The sequence below is a fragment of the Trichomycterus rosablanca genome, chromosome 19, assembly GCF_030014385.1.
Source record: "Trichomycterus rosablanca isolate fTriRos1 chromosome 19, fTriRos1.hap1, whole genome shotgun sequence".
NCBI classification, from domain to species: Eukaryota; Metazoa; Chordata; class Actinopteri; order Siluriformes; family Trichomycteridae; genus Trichomycterus; species Trichomycterus rosablanca.
Genome location: NC_086006.1, coordinates 15,575,358 through 15,588,049, shown reverse-complemented (window position 1 = coordinate 15,588,049; position 12,692 = coordinate 15,575,358). Strand labels below are relative to the sequence as shown.

Below are 12,692 nucleotides of genomic sequence, written 5' to 3'. Positions count from 1 at the left end.
CTAGCAGTGCTGCTGTGTCTCATACCAGCACAACACACCACCACCATGTCATTGTCACTGCAGTGCTGAGAATGATCCACCACCTAAATAATACCTGCTCTGTGGTGGTCGTGTGGGGGTCCTGACCATTGAAGAACAGGGTGAAAGCAAGTTAAAAAGTATGTAGAGAAACAGATGGACTACAGTCAGTAATTGTAGAACTACAAAGTGTTCCTATTTGGTAAGTGGAGCTGATAAAATGGACAGTGAGTGTAGAAACAAGGAGGTGGTTTTAATGTTATGGCTGATCAGTGTATGTGTATTTATAGCTAGGTAACACTAAATAATTAACTGTCCAACAGAACTAGCTAAATTATTCATTAATAAAATTACAATAAAACTAATTCAGTATTCAACGTTTAAAATAAGATCGTTTAAAGTAACCTTATATTAAGTCTATATTATCCAAAAACTTGTAAAAGACCCAGAAAATGACTTAACCAGAAAGTCCTCAAGCTCTTTCTTTTGATTTAAAAGACATCAGAGAAGAACAAGGTCTGCAGTCCTCTGCGCACACTCAGCAACTCTTCCTCATGCTGCAAGGAAATTCAAACAATTCAGTTCTACTAGATCAGCATCATGTATAACAGCATTTTACCAACAGACAATCAGGAATGCACCACTTACCATCTGTTTAAATAAGCGATCCTGGACAGATTTCATGTCTTTCTTCATCAAATGCATCTGAAAATGACAAAAGACATAGTTAAAGATTTATTGCTATTCAGCTAATGTACTGCAGTGTCTTTCACAGTAAGGACTCTGACCTGTGAGGAGAAGATCCGCTCTTCATACTCCACACTATGACAGACATTAGTCTCAATAGTGCTCTTCAAGTGTTTTAGCCTGAAAAATAAGATGCAGCTGAAATTATTGCGGCAAACAAGAGTGCAAGCAAATCAGAATTAGTCTGAACACATAATCCAAGCAGCCTAAAGGGGTTAAGAAGCACTGAGTCAAGAATTTGCCTATAAGTGGAAAAGCACTACTAAATGGAAGAAACAAAACAAATAGGTTTATTGTAATACAAAGTACAGCAGCAAAGCAGAAGGATGAAGAGCTGTAAGAGACCTACAGTATATGTGTTTTTCAGTCATTTATTTAACCTCTAGTTATCTAGAGCTGCTCAGGTGGTGCAGCATCCTACTGCGTTAACCCCCAAGTAGGGAGAAGAGGGGATGAGGGATAAGGTGTGGATTTGAGGCCTTGTGATGGATTGGTGCCCTGTCCAGTGGATTTCTGCCTTGCGCTCAGTGTGTAATTCCCTGTGGAAACACCCAGTTTATTCCTGTCTTGTACCCAGGGTGTGCTTCCCATACTGGTGGGGGTTGTAGGGGAAGGGGGTGTGGTTGTGTGTGGAATGGTTGAGACCCTGGATGAATTGATGTCCCGCCCATCGTGTTTCCCAGGGGAATCAAAACCACAATCCAAACCAGGATAAAAATGCTGATGGAAAAATTTTTTTTAATGTAATTTTACCATATTGGGAGGCTACATGACACTTCAATAATTCAGTTTTCATAAATCCCAGCTGGAGCTAGTCTTCACAGAGAGTTTGGTTAATCTCCTATCATGTTTTTTTCAGTGCCTGAGCCTGTTCTGCCCGGTAACCTTGTACATGTATGCATAGTATCAGTAAACGATTCGAGGAATATGGAGGAATTTCTGTGAGTACAGGGCAAGAATGCAAGCCTAAGCTGAACACTTGTGATTTCCAATCCCTCAGGCGGCACTACATAAAGAACTGTCATTCATCAAAAGCTGATAAACCACAAAGGCAAGGGATACATTTGGCAAACCTTTGTTAAGCACTATATGAATTTTCATTTACAAATACCAACTAAAATTTTACTGTGCAAAAAAACAAGCCTTAGGTTAACCATGCCCACAAGCGGCGTTGACTTCTCTGGGCATGGAGGCATCTGAGATGGACCAACAGCCAGGGTCTGTCATGGTATGGAGCTGTGTCAGTGCCCTTGGCAAAGTTAATTTACTCTTCTGTGATGGTAGCATCAATGCAGAAAAGTACATTGAGATCTTAGAGCAACATATGCTGCCTTCAAGATGCATTTTTCAACAAGACAACGTAAAACCACATGCTGCACACATTATAAAGACACAGATGATGAATAACACCTGTGCCAAAATGTATTGTTGTTCACAGGAATGGCAATGTCACAAAGGGGTAAATGCTTTACCATCTCAACTTTTTTTAGAATGTGTTGCAGGCCAGACAAAACATGAAATATCTTGGGTACATACTGACTGCAATTACATAAGTCAATGTAAATGTAAGAAAGACTGTTTTTTATTTGCATTTTCTATACATTCTGAACGTTTTCTGATTTGGGGTCGTACAAATGCCCATAAAGAATTTAATTTTAACACACTGAAAATGGATATTGATTTTATTATTAACTGACAAAATCATTATAAAGAAAAACAATGAAACTAAACACACAGTACAGTCATGATGCTAACCCAAACTGAGACGTTATACAAAAAGTCAGTTCTACTGTTCTTACCTTTGGGTTCCTCTCTCCTGGTATGCATGTAACGCTAGAGCTTGCTTCTTCCAGTAGGTCTTTAAAATGTAACAGACAAATATATAGGATAATTATAGGACAAGTCATGGTCAAAATATTGCACTTCTTTCAGAAAATGCTTTACTTCTTTAACAAAACTGTTGCAATGAAAATGCTTTTGTATTAATATGTTTATTTCTTTTATTTGTATTGGAACACCACATACAGAAAATTAGAACAGAAGAAAATCTAATCTGATAACATTTCACACACACCTCCTCAAATATATAAGATTACTTGCACCAATAACTGAAATCAGTCATTTCCTGTAATCATGAATGAGCTTGTTACACTTCTACTGTATTGAAATGACCATGACATGATGACTATTTTTTAATTCCACCAAGTTCAATTCACATTCAGTTTTATAAAGGGTAGAGAATGTCACAGAAAAGAAGTTGTTTCATGTCATGATCAGTCAAAAGAGCATTTGTATGGCTGGGCACTGATGTTGGTTAAGAAAGCCTCAACTGATTCCAGTTCCATCCAGAGCTGTTCAGTAGGACTAAGGACAGAGCAGTGTGCAGGCCACTGCAGTGTCTTTAAACCAGGCTTTTCTTTATGTCTTTATGGACAGTGCTTTGTGCACAGGGGTACAGTCCTACTGTGTTCATAGGTTGTGTGTAAGAAATTGTCAATCAGTTCAAAAAGGACATTTCTCAATGCAGAATAAAGGTACATAATTTTGGTCTTTCAGCATCTACCCTACAAAGTATCATGAAAAGATTCAGGGAATATAAAGAAATTTAGTCCACATAGGGCCAGAAACCATTTTTTCCCCTAATCTAGTCATATTCAATTCCCCTGATTGCGTTATGCTTTACCTCTACCGATACAACCCCCCACTGCTGGCGAATTCATATGCGGGTCAGCTTTGTGTACGGAGAGCCACACCCTGGTCAGCAATATTCCTCAACTCTGCGCAGGCGCCATCAATCAGCCAGCAGAGGTCATAATTGCACCAGTTATGAGGAACCTGGTCCGGCTTTTCCCACCCTGTGAGCAATTGTTCATGTAGGCGCCCAGCCCAGCCGGATGGCAGAGCTAAGACCTGATACGATGTATCTGAAATCCCAGCTCTGGTGTGCTAGCGCATTTTACTGCTGCGCCACCTGAGCGCCCAAGAAACCATTGTTGGAAAAGTGTCACCTTCAAGCCCACAGAGTGTTGAGCAGCTGAAGTGGTGTACCAAGCAAGAATGGGCAAGAAAATCCACTTGCAAAGTTTCCACAGGATTCCAAAGTGGAATTAATAGGAGAGGTGATGTAATACATTAGTAAACATGTCTCTGTGTCAACATGCCTTTGTGATGAGTTTGCACCATCTGCACCTTAAGGTTGTATATCTAACGTATAGTGTACTGTAATGAACTCATCATGAAAAATGTGCAAACTAATGGGTCTAAAATATGTACCGATAAAAGTACCACCCTAAGAAAACAAAAGTATATTTTAGTGCATTGTACTGTAAACTTCTAAAAGTGTGCATGTGTTTATGTGTAGTGTGTTATGTACGGTCAGTTCCTCCTCCATTTTGCGCAGGGCAGTGTCATCTTGCTCCAAGCTTTTAATTTCATCGAGCAGAACCCGCTTCACTGTCTCCAGCTTCTGAGACCTGCATTAAATACGGGACAGAAAAACATCTATTGTATTTCTGTTTGTGGGTGGTGTGGCACCTCATGTAACTGATGTACTTTCGCCTTACCTGTACTTGTGCACTTTCAAGCTGATGGAGGAAACAAGTTGTTTGCACATCTTTAGGGACTGCTTGGTAAAGCCATCCATTCTCTTGTAGCGGTTCTAAAGACCACAATTTTAGCAAACCATTAAAATGACATTTCATTCAATTATAATTACTGGCTCTGTTAATTTTGCAATGGATAGCTTGCACAATTTAGCAAGATGTAGTAAATCTGCTTTCTGAACTTTACGGCGGTTTACTTCCAGCTAGCGTCTGCTATGCATTTAGACATCAGATCTCACGTGTTTCAGTAGTTTTTATCAATTTTGTACATACACTATGTTCCAAATTATTATGCATGTGCCATTTTTGTTTGTTTTTCCAGGCAGTATGTGCAAGGATTTTGTTTTATCCTCAACAGTAAACTGTACTGTGCCTTTTCTTTATTTTTTCCCGTAGCCAACTTGCCTATCTAGCTAGCATGCCTGGTTAATGTCGCTAAGTGTAGTAAAACAACAACTAAAACACTATATACAACAACATAAAATACACTGGAAAAAAAAACAGACTAAATACAAATGGCACAATGTACAACATTAAAAAACAAACTACTGACACAGGTGAGACATGTAGCAGGCGCTTGCCGGAAGTAAACAGATGTGAAGTTTGGAAAGTAGACATACGTCATGCTACACTGTGTAAAAGGTCCATTAAAGGGATTTAAATGCAAGCCAGTATAATAAGCATAGTTACATCTGCCAGCTAAAAATCACATAACATTAATACAGATGTGCCCTGCAAACATTTAACACTTGCACTCATCTGAAAGCACATCAAATTTGGTTGAACGCTAATGTTGATTTGGTAAAACTTGAACAGGTGTGGGTCTTGCCCAAAGTGTTGCCATATAATTTAAAACACACAGTTCTCAATGTTTTTACCGCTCTAAAGTTTAATGGTGGCAGGCATTACACCATTATAGCCAATAAATGACATTACACATTGTGATTGCAGGCTTGTGTGCTTTCAGATCATAAAACTTTATCTAAACAGTTCTTGTGTTGTTTCCTCAGTTTTGAACTTTGTAGTAATTCTAGCAACTAAGTGGGTCCATTCGTCCAGTTTGTGTGGTCTATTACTAGAACAGTAACAGCAAAGCAAGAGATTTGACAGGTTTACTTTATCCTGTTACAATGCCACATTGACTAGCATCAAGCGCCTGATAAATAAAGTCCATATTTGTCTTTGGAGACTATTTGACTCAATGGCATTTTTTCTGCACCTGCTAGAAACAGCTGTGGCCAAAATAGCCAGATACACTAGTCTAACTAGATTTACTGTATAATACATCAACATTAACATACCTCAAACTTCCGCTTGAGTTCTGAGCTAAACTGGTGACAGACGTAGCCCATCTCCTGAGAAGTGCTTACTTCAGGATCCGTATCAGCCCCCCCACTTGCCTCATAACAGCTCGATACCATTTTGGTTGAGACCGTGGAGCGCATTTGTACACTCCCAGCTACTACACACAAAGAACCGACACAGGAGAAATCCATCTGAATACTTAAAAAATTTGCACAATGTATTACAAACATTCACACGTTCACTTTAAAGCATGATTGCAATAAACATTTTTTAAATTTCCAAATAGGTTGCTTGGATGGTGCGGTGGTAAATTACGCTAGCCCTTTATTGTTGGCAACCAGGGTTAGAATCCCTAGCAATGCTTTGAGATGGTTATGCATCCACAAATAGACATGATTGTCTATGTATGTGGACGGGTGGAGGGGGGGTATCCAAGGCCCTGTGACGGATTGGCACAGTGTCCAGGGTGTGTTACTGCATTGCGCCCAGTGATTCCGGGGAAACTGGACTGACCGCAACCCTGATCAGAATACAGTAATGGTCAGACAAAAAAAAAAAAATAATAATAATAAAAATGTGAGTGTGACATTGAAAGTTTTAAATAATAACAATAAAAAAATCAGCAGCATGATAGGAGTTCCAGGCCTTACCAACTGGGGGAAGGTTATGTATTCTTATAATGATTTATTTTTGCTGCATTTATACTTGAGAGAGCTGCTTGACACACTAGGGCTTCTACTTTGAAATATGAGGTGACTTTGTTTAAATCATATTTGTGGAAACCTTCCTCTTACCCAAGGCTTTATCTTCATCCCCTTCCTCAGAACTGCTGTCATGTAGAATAGGTTCTCTAGCGTCTGTATCACAGTACAAATTAAAGTCAAAATATTTTATAACCTAAAACTATATTCACTTATAATTCTTATTTATTACAATATTAAATACTTAATATATATGTGGGCGATCTGATGGTGCAGCGGTAATGTACGCTGGCCCACTACCACTGTGATCCAGGGAGTTTTGAATCTTAGCAATGGTAACAGACAGTCAGGCGTCTGCATGGGCATGACTGGCTAATATATGCAGGGAAGAGACATATGGCAGCAACAATGGAGGTGCGCTTGTCAGTGCGCTCTCAGTGCCGGTCCCAAGCCCACATAGAAATAGGAGGGTTGCGTCAGGAAGGGCATCTGGAAAAGTCTGGAATGCGGATGAGCACCGCTGGATGATCCGTAAATGCATACATATTGTTTACCAAGATGACTGAAACCATCAGACTGTGATTCAGGTTCATGCAAAGGGCTTATAATGAACTAACTATAAACAATTATTAATTATTATCTATTTCTTAATTACTTTCTATTTTGCAGCCTCACAATGTGTTTAATTTTAAAGTCCTTTTCCGTAGTCATTGCTATTTGGGACATCATTTTACAGCAATTACCAGACAAGTTGTAAGTGGCTTGTGTATGAATGGGCCAGGGTTGATGTGTCTTACAGCAGATTCATAAACAAAGTGCTCTGAATACAAAAACTCTTGTAGGTTAAAAAACAACAAACTTATTTATAAATGTACTAATGTATCATGATTATTAATTAATATTTTGTAAATGCAAGTTGTAGGCAGCTATATTTAGGGTGGTAATGATTTGTTATCCATGGAGTTATCCATAGCCACGCACTTTACAGCATTTTGCAAACTTTCTAACAAAACAAAGAATACTGACCTTTTCTCATAGAGCACGGCTTGTCAGTAAACTTAAACAGCTTTCTTGGCTTCATTCTGGTGGCGAATTCTCTTGGCCCCACCTTCCTCTCTTCTTCGTCACTGTCCTCTTGCTCGGACAGACTGGTGGAGTTGCATGAGCTATGTCGTTTCTGAGCAGTGGTCGGACCTGAAAAATCAGTGAGTTAGATATGAACATTTGGGAGAAAGGTGTGGTGTTATTAAGTATTCTGATTACCTGATTGAGCTTCCCCATTCTGGCCTCCTTGCTTAGATTCTGGTGTTTTCTGTGCAAATTAATGTACAGTAAAAGAGAGCTTATTAATGTCTGAGCATAATGCAGTACAAAGCCAAGACTGGCAACTGACTGGAAACCTCTGTACCTCATATTCAGTGAAGATCATATCTATGTTTACAGATGTGTGAGAGGACTGACTCAGGGTCACCAAGGAAATGACAGACTCTTTGTCAAAGCACGTCTGCAAAACACCTTGGCTGGCACTGTTTAGCAAGCTTCTAAGGTCGTCCTCTAAGGCTGGAGTGTTGAGTGGTGAGGAGTGTTTCTCCTTACCTGTGGAAGCAATGAGGGGGTGTACCACGAAGGAAGCCAGACCTTGCTCAACATCCTGAGACAGAAAAGTGAGACATACTGTATAACAGTTTATACCACGTAACAGCAATTCTATAATTTATAAGCCAGTGGTTCTCAAAGTGGGAAGGTTTGGCACTGAGCTATTGCTGGGAAGGATGGGGGCAGAAAGGCAAAAAAATAAGGTATGTTTGAGCACTGCTAGCAATAAATGCTGTTACACAATGCATGTCACTTATAATAATCCCACTGTAAAGTTGCTTTCTCACTTATATTTGTTTTGTTCAATAAGATATTGCAGTCTTGTATAAATTACAATGTAAAATATATTCCAGTGGAATTTGGAAGTGGGGGTTTCATAGTTATGACATTCCCCTCGTCATTTTCATGTTTTACCACCACTTTATCCTGATCAGGGTTGCAATGGGTCCAATTTGCCCGGAACCAGTGGTTGCAATGCAGTAACACACCCAAGACAGGATGCCAATCCATTGCGAGGCCTCAGCCATCTGCCCCCCTCAGACATGTATGTGTGTAGACACCCGAACGGCTGATTCAAACCCTGGATCCCAGCAGAGCTTGTGTAATTTACTGCAGTGCCCCCTGAGCTCCTCCATAGTAGTGATAGTAGTGATATACATAGTTTTTGTTTGTTTGTTTATTTGGATTTTTAACGTCACGTTTTACACCCTTCAGTTACATCCACAATTTCACCTCACTTGCATGTTTTTGGACTGTGGTAATATAGTATACTATGAACTGTGGTTCATAGCAATGACTTTCCTTGTCATTTACATGTTTTACCACCACTTTATCCTGATCAGGGTTGCAATGGGTCCAATTTGCCTAAAACACCCCAGACAGGATGCCAATCCATTGAAAGGTCTTGGCCATCTGCTTCCTCAGAAATAATCAATCATGTATGTGTGTAAACACCTGACCAGCTGATTCAAACCCTGGATCCCAGCAGTAGTGGGCTTGTGTAATTTACTGCAGCTGAGCTCCTCCATAGTAGTAATATCAGTTTTATTGTCATGACATAGTTAAAAACACAATATTAAATATAAACACTAACAAAAGTATTGAGAAAGCATTTGATTTAGCCTGGGTAACTGAGAAGCAGATTTGTTGTCTATGTTATCAGGTTTTTTTTATTCCTGTTTACCTGGTAGAATGTGACTCTGTGAAAAGCCATATGGGGTTTGTTTGTTTGTTTATTAGGATTTTAACGTCATGTTTTACTCTTTGGTTACATTCATGACAGAAACAGTAGTTACTCATTACACAAGATTCATCAGTTCACAAGGTTGTGTCAAACACAGTCCTGGACAATTTAGTATCTCCAATTCACCTCACTTGCATGTCTTTGGACTCCATATGAGGTAATCACCAACGTATCTTTCAGACTGGGATTCAAGTTTTTTATTACGTATTTGTTTTGTATTACGTTTGTATTACTGGGATTCAAGTTTTTATTACTGGTTAAATACTTGTTAACAGTCCGTGTGCTGTCGGGTCTGTTACATATGTTACATGTCATACATGTGTACTGTATTATGTGTATCACCAAAACAAATTCCTCATATGTGTAACATACCTGGTGAAATAAAGTGATTCTGATTCACTTCAATAAATGAACAAACCATTTAAAATCTGTGTTTTGTGTACTTGTCTTATATTACACTTTGTACAAGTGTGAAAATACACAAAAATAAAGGAAATCAATCAAAAGGAAGATTTACTGTAACATATGTCATAAATTACACCATTTCAGTGCTGGCATAGTTATTGTTTGTGGGTAAACACATCATGGGTCGGGTCGATGTACACTTGATTGTTAGTTTTAAGGCAAGCCATGGTTGGCAGTAATTGTACAACCAATTTTAAAAGGCTGCAAAAAGGCAACACTGGATTATATTGCACTTAAAAAAGACAGAATGTGTGGCTTTAATATAATATAGACACTTGCATGTGTTTCTGTTAGCACTAATTTGGTGTCATTAAAATTAAAATGCATGCATGCACTTTTCATATGTGCACAATTTGGTTGTACTTGGTTTCTGATTGAATGGCCAGTGCACTGTAAGATAAATAAAGCTTATTTTGATTACTTTTATGTAATTAGTCAGGAAGTCCAATAAAAATGAATAAATATGTGTGCTAACATACACTAGCTAATTGGTTATACACATTTAGTGCTATGCATACCTCTGCAGCTCGTTGCTTCTTAGCAGCAGGGGTTAAAGGAGGGCGAGACATAGATTTGACACTATTCCGTCCTCCTGAAGACTTGTAGAAGGAAGAAGCTTGGATCCCTTTTAGATGGCTAGGAGGTTCCAGAGGGGAAGAAACAGGACCAACAGGAGATATGCACAGTGGCTGAAGGGGTGTCGAGGGAGATCTGGGTATGGACACCTTTTTCTCTGCAGCTAATAAAACAAACATTAAACATTAAACAGTGGCAAATCATTTATGACTGTATTTTAGAGTGTTTCTTTTCTTACATCTCATCTTCTCAATAGAGAACGGAGAAGGTGTAGAGGCATATTTGGAAAACCAGGAATCTTTATGGTGATTTGCTGCTTCCAAATAAGTGGAACATTTCTTATTCTTTGGTTCAGAATGAGTGGTTTCTCCTGGTCGTTTATTTTCCTTCTCTGGTTGTTCATTTAAGTTCTCTATGTTTTCTGCTTCGAAAGCTTTAACAAAGGCAGGCTGAAGTTTCTGGGGCTTCTTAGGTTTTTTGGTTGTTGATTTCTGTTAAAAAGTTTGACAAATAAAGAAATAAAACGGCAACATTAACAAATACACCAATCAGGCATAACATTATTACCACCTTCCTAATATTGTGTTGGTCGCCCTTTTGCTGCCAAAACATCCTTGACCAGTCGAGGCATGGACTCCACTAGAGCCCTTTAACTCCTGTAAGTTGTGAGGTGGGGCCTCCATGGATCGGACTTGTTTGTCCAGCACATCCCACAGATGCATTGAATTGAGATCTGGGGAATTTGGAGGTCAAGTCAACACCTCAAACTCGTTGTTGTGCTCCTCAAACCATTCCTGAAGCATTTTTGTGCTGTGGCAGGGTGCATTATCCTGCTGAAAGAGGCCACAGCCATTAGGGAATACCATTTCCATGAAAGGGTGTACATGGTCTGCAACAATGCTTAGGTAGGTGGTACGTGTCAAAGTAACATCCACATGGCTGGCAGGACCCAAGGTTTCCCAGCAGAACATTGCCCAAAGCATCATACTGCCTCCACCGGCTTGCCTTCTTCCCATAGTGCATCCTGGTGCCATGTGTTACCCAGGTAAGCGTATTACACCCGGCCATCCACGGGATGCAAAAGAAAACGTGATTCATCAGACCAGGCCACCTTCTTCCATTGCTCCGTGGTTCAGTTCTGATGCTCACGTGCCCATTGTTGGCGCTTTCGGCGGTGGACAGGGGTCAGCATGGGCACCCTAATTGGTCTGCGGCTATGCAGCCCCATAAACAACAAACTGTGATGCACTGTGTATTCTGACACCTTCTATCAGAACCAGCATTAACTTCTTCAACAATTTGAGCTAGAGTAGCTCGACTGTTAGATCGGACCACATGGGCCAGCCTTCGCTCCCCCATGACCCTGTCGCCGGTTTACCACCGTTTCTTCCTTGGTCCACTTTTAATAGATACTGACCACTGCAGACCAGGAACACCCCACAAGAGCTGCAGTTTTGGAGATGCTCTGTCCCAGTCGTCAAGCCATCACAATTTGGCACTTATCAATCTTGCTCAAATCCTTACACTTGCAACACATCAACTTGAGGATAAAATGAGGATAAAATGTTCACTTGCTGCCTAATATATCCAACCCACTAACAGGTGCCGTGATGAGATAATCAGTGTTATTCACTTTACCTCATAATCATAATGTTATGCCTGGTCAGTGTATTCCTATTTAAGAATGAGGTCTAGCGAGCCTACCTTGGAAAGAGGATGTATGAACGTGAGAGGAGATCTAGTCAACTCAGTGCTCTTGTCTGCTGGTAATAGCAACACACACAGTAACTGACAAAAGCAAAAAACATTATTTTTTAAATATTTGTAAAACACTCTTTTGTCTTAAAAGAATCAATTCTTACACTTAATTTTGTCAGATGAGGGCGGAGAAAGGTGGAAAGAACGCTGAGGGGACACAATCTTTTTCTGTATTTTGCTGCATTCTAGACTATCTGGAATAATCATCTTTTCCGTCCGCGGTTCAGGACTAGGTAAAACTTTCTTCTTTCTCTTATTCAGTGCCTTTTGGCCCATCTTCAACATTAGTTGATTCTTAATTTTTACATTATGTTCAGTTGCAGATTTGTCCTGAAGAGCTGTTCGGTGAGGCTTCTCTGGCTGTTGAATTAACTTCTGTTTACAGAAATGAAGGGAATGCTTAATAACAAGAGAATAAAACAGAATCTAGCAGTATTCAGAAGCAGTATTTACAAAAAATACTTATGGCTTATAATGCTAGTTAAGATCCCCCCCCAATTTTCTCCCCAAATCTAGTCGTATCCAATTACCCTGATTGCGTTACGCTTCACCTCTACCGATACAACCCTCCACTGCTGACTGAGGAGCTTCTCAACTGACACACGCCCCCTCCGACACGTGTGCAGCACCGACTGCATCTTGTCACCTGCAAGAGCCGAGTTCATATGTGGATCAACCTTG

At 39.9% G+C, this 12,692-nt stretch overlaps 1 protein-coding gene across 4 annotated transcripts in view; it reads right to left on the bottom strand.

The window, feature by feature from the left end:
• Positions 1–287: 287 nt before the first annotated feature.
• The window catches only part of sycp2 (synaptonemal complex protein 2), a 39,821-nt gene continuing 27,416 nt past the window's right edge, over positions 288–12,692 (bottom strand). For 2 of the 4 annotated variants that reach the window (XM_063015246.1, XM_063015247.1), the window contains exons 34-48: positions 12,116–12,386; positions 11,958–12,016; positions 10,492–10,744; positions 10,196–10,416; positions 7,782–8,024; positions 7,637–7,685; positions 7,400–7,567; positions 6,467–6,529; positions 5,669–5,829; positions 4,329–4,423; positions 4,139–4,238; positions 2,565–2,623; positions 807–885; positions 667–723; positions 288–575 (exon numbers count right to left, since the gene is read on the bottom strand). In XM_063015246.1, coding sequence (XP_062871316.1) covers positions 510–575; positions 667–723; positions 807–885; positions 2,565–2,623; positions 4,139–4,238; positions 4,329–4,423; positions 5,669–5,829; positions 6,467–6,529; positions 7,400–7,567; positions 7,637–7,685; positions 7,782–8,024; positions 10,196–10,416; positions 10,492–10,744; positions 11,958–12,016; positions 12,116–12,386 — 1,944 coding nt within the window. In that variant the 3' untranslated portion in view covers positions 288–509. The remainder of the gene's footprint in view (positions 576–666; positions 724–806; positions 886–2,564; positions 2,624–4,138; positions 4,239–4,328; positions 4,424–5,668; positions 5,830–6,466; positions 6,530–7,399; positions 7,568–7,636; positions 7,686–7,781; positions 8,025–10,195; positions 10,417–10,491; positions 10,745–11,957; positions 12,017–12,115; positions 12,387–12,692) is intronic. The other 2 variants (XM_063015249.1, XM_063015248.1) reach the window with 2 other exon arrangements.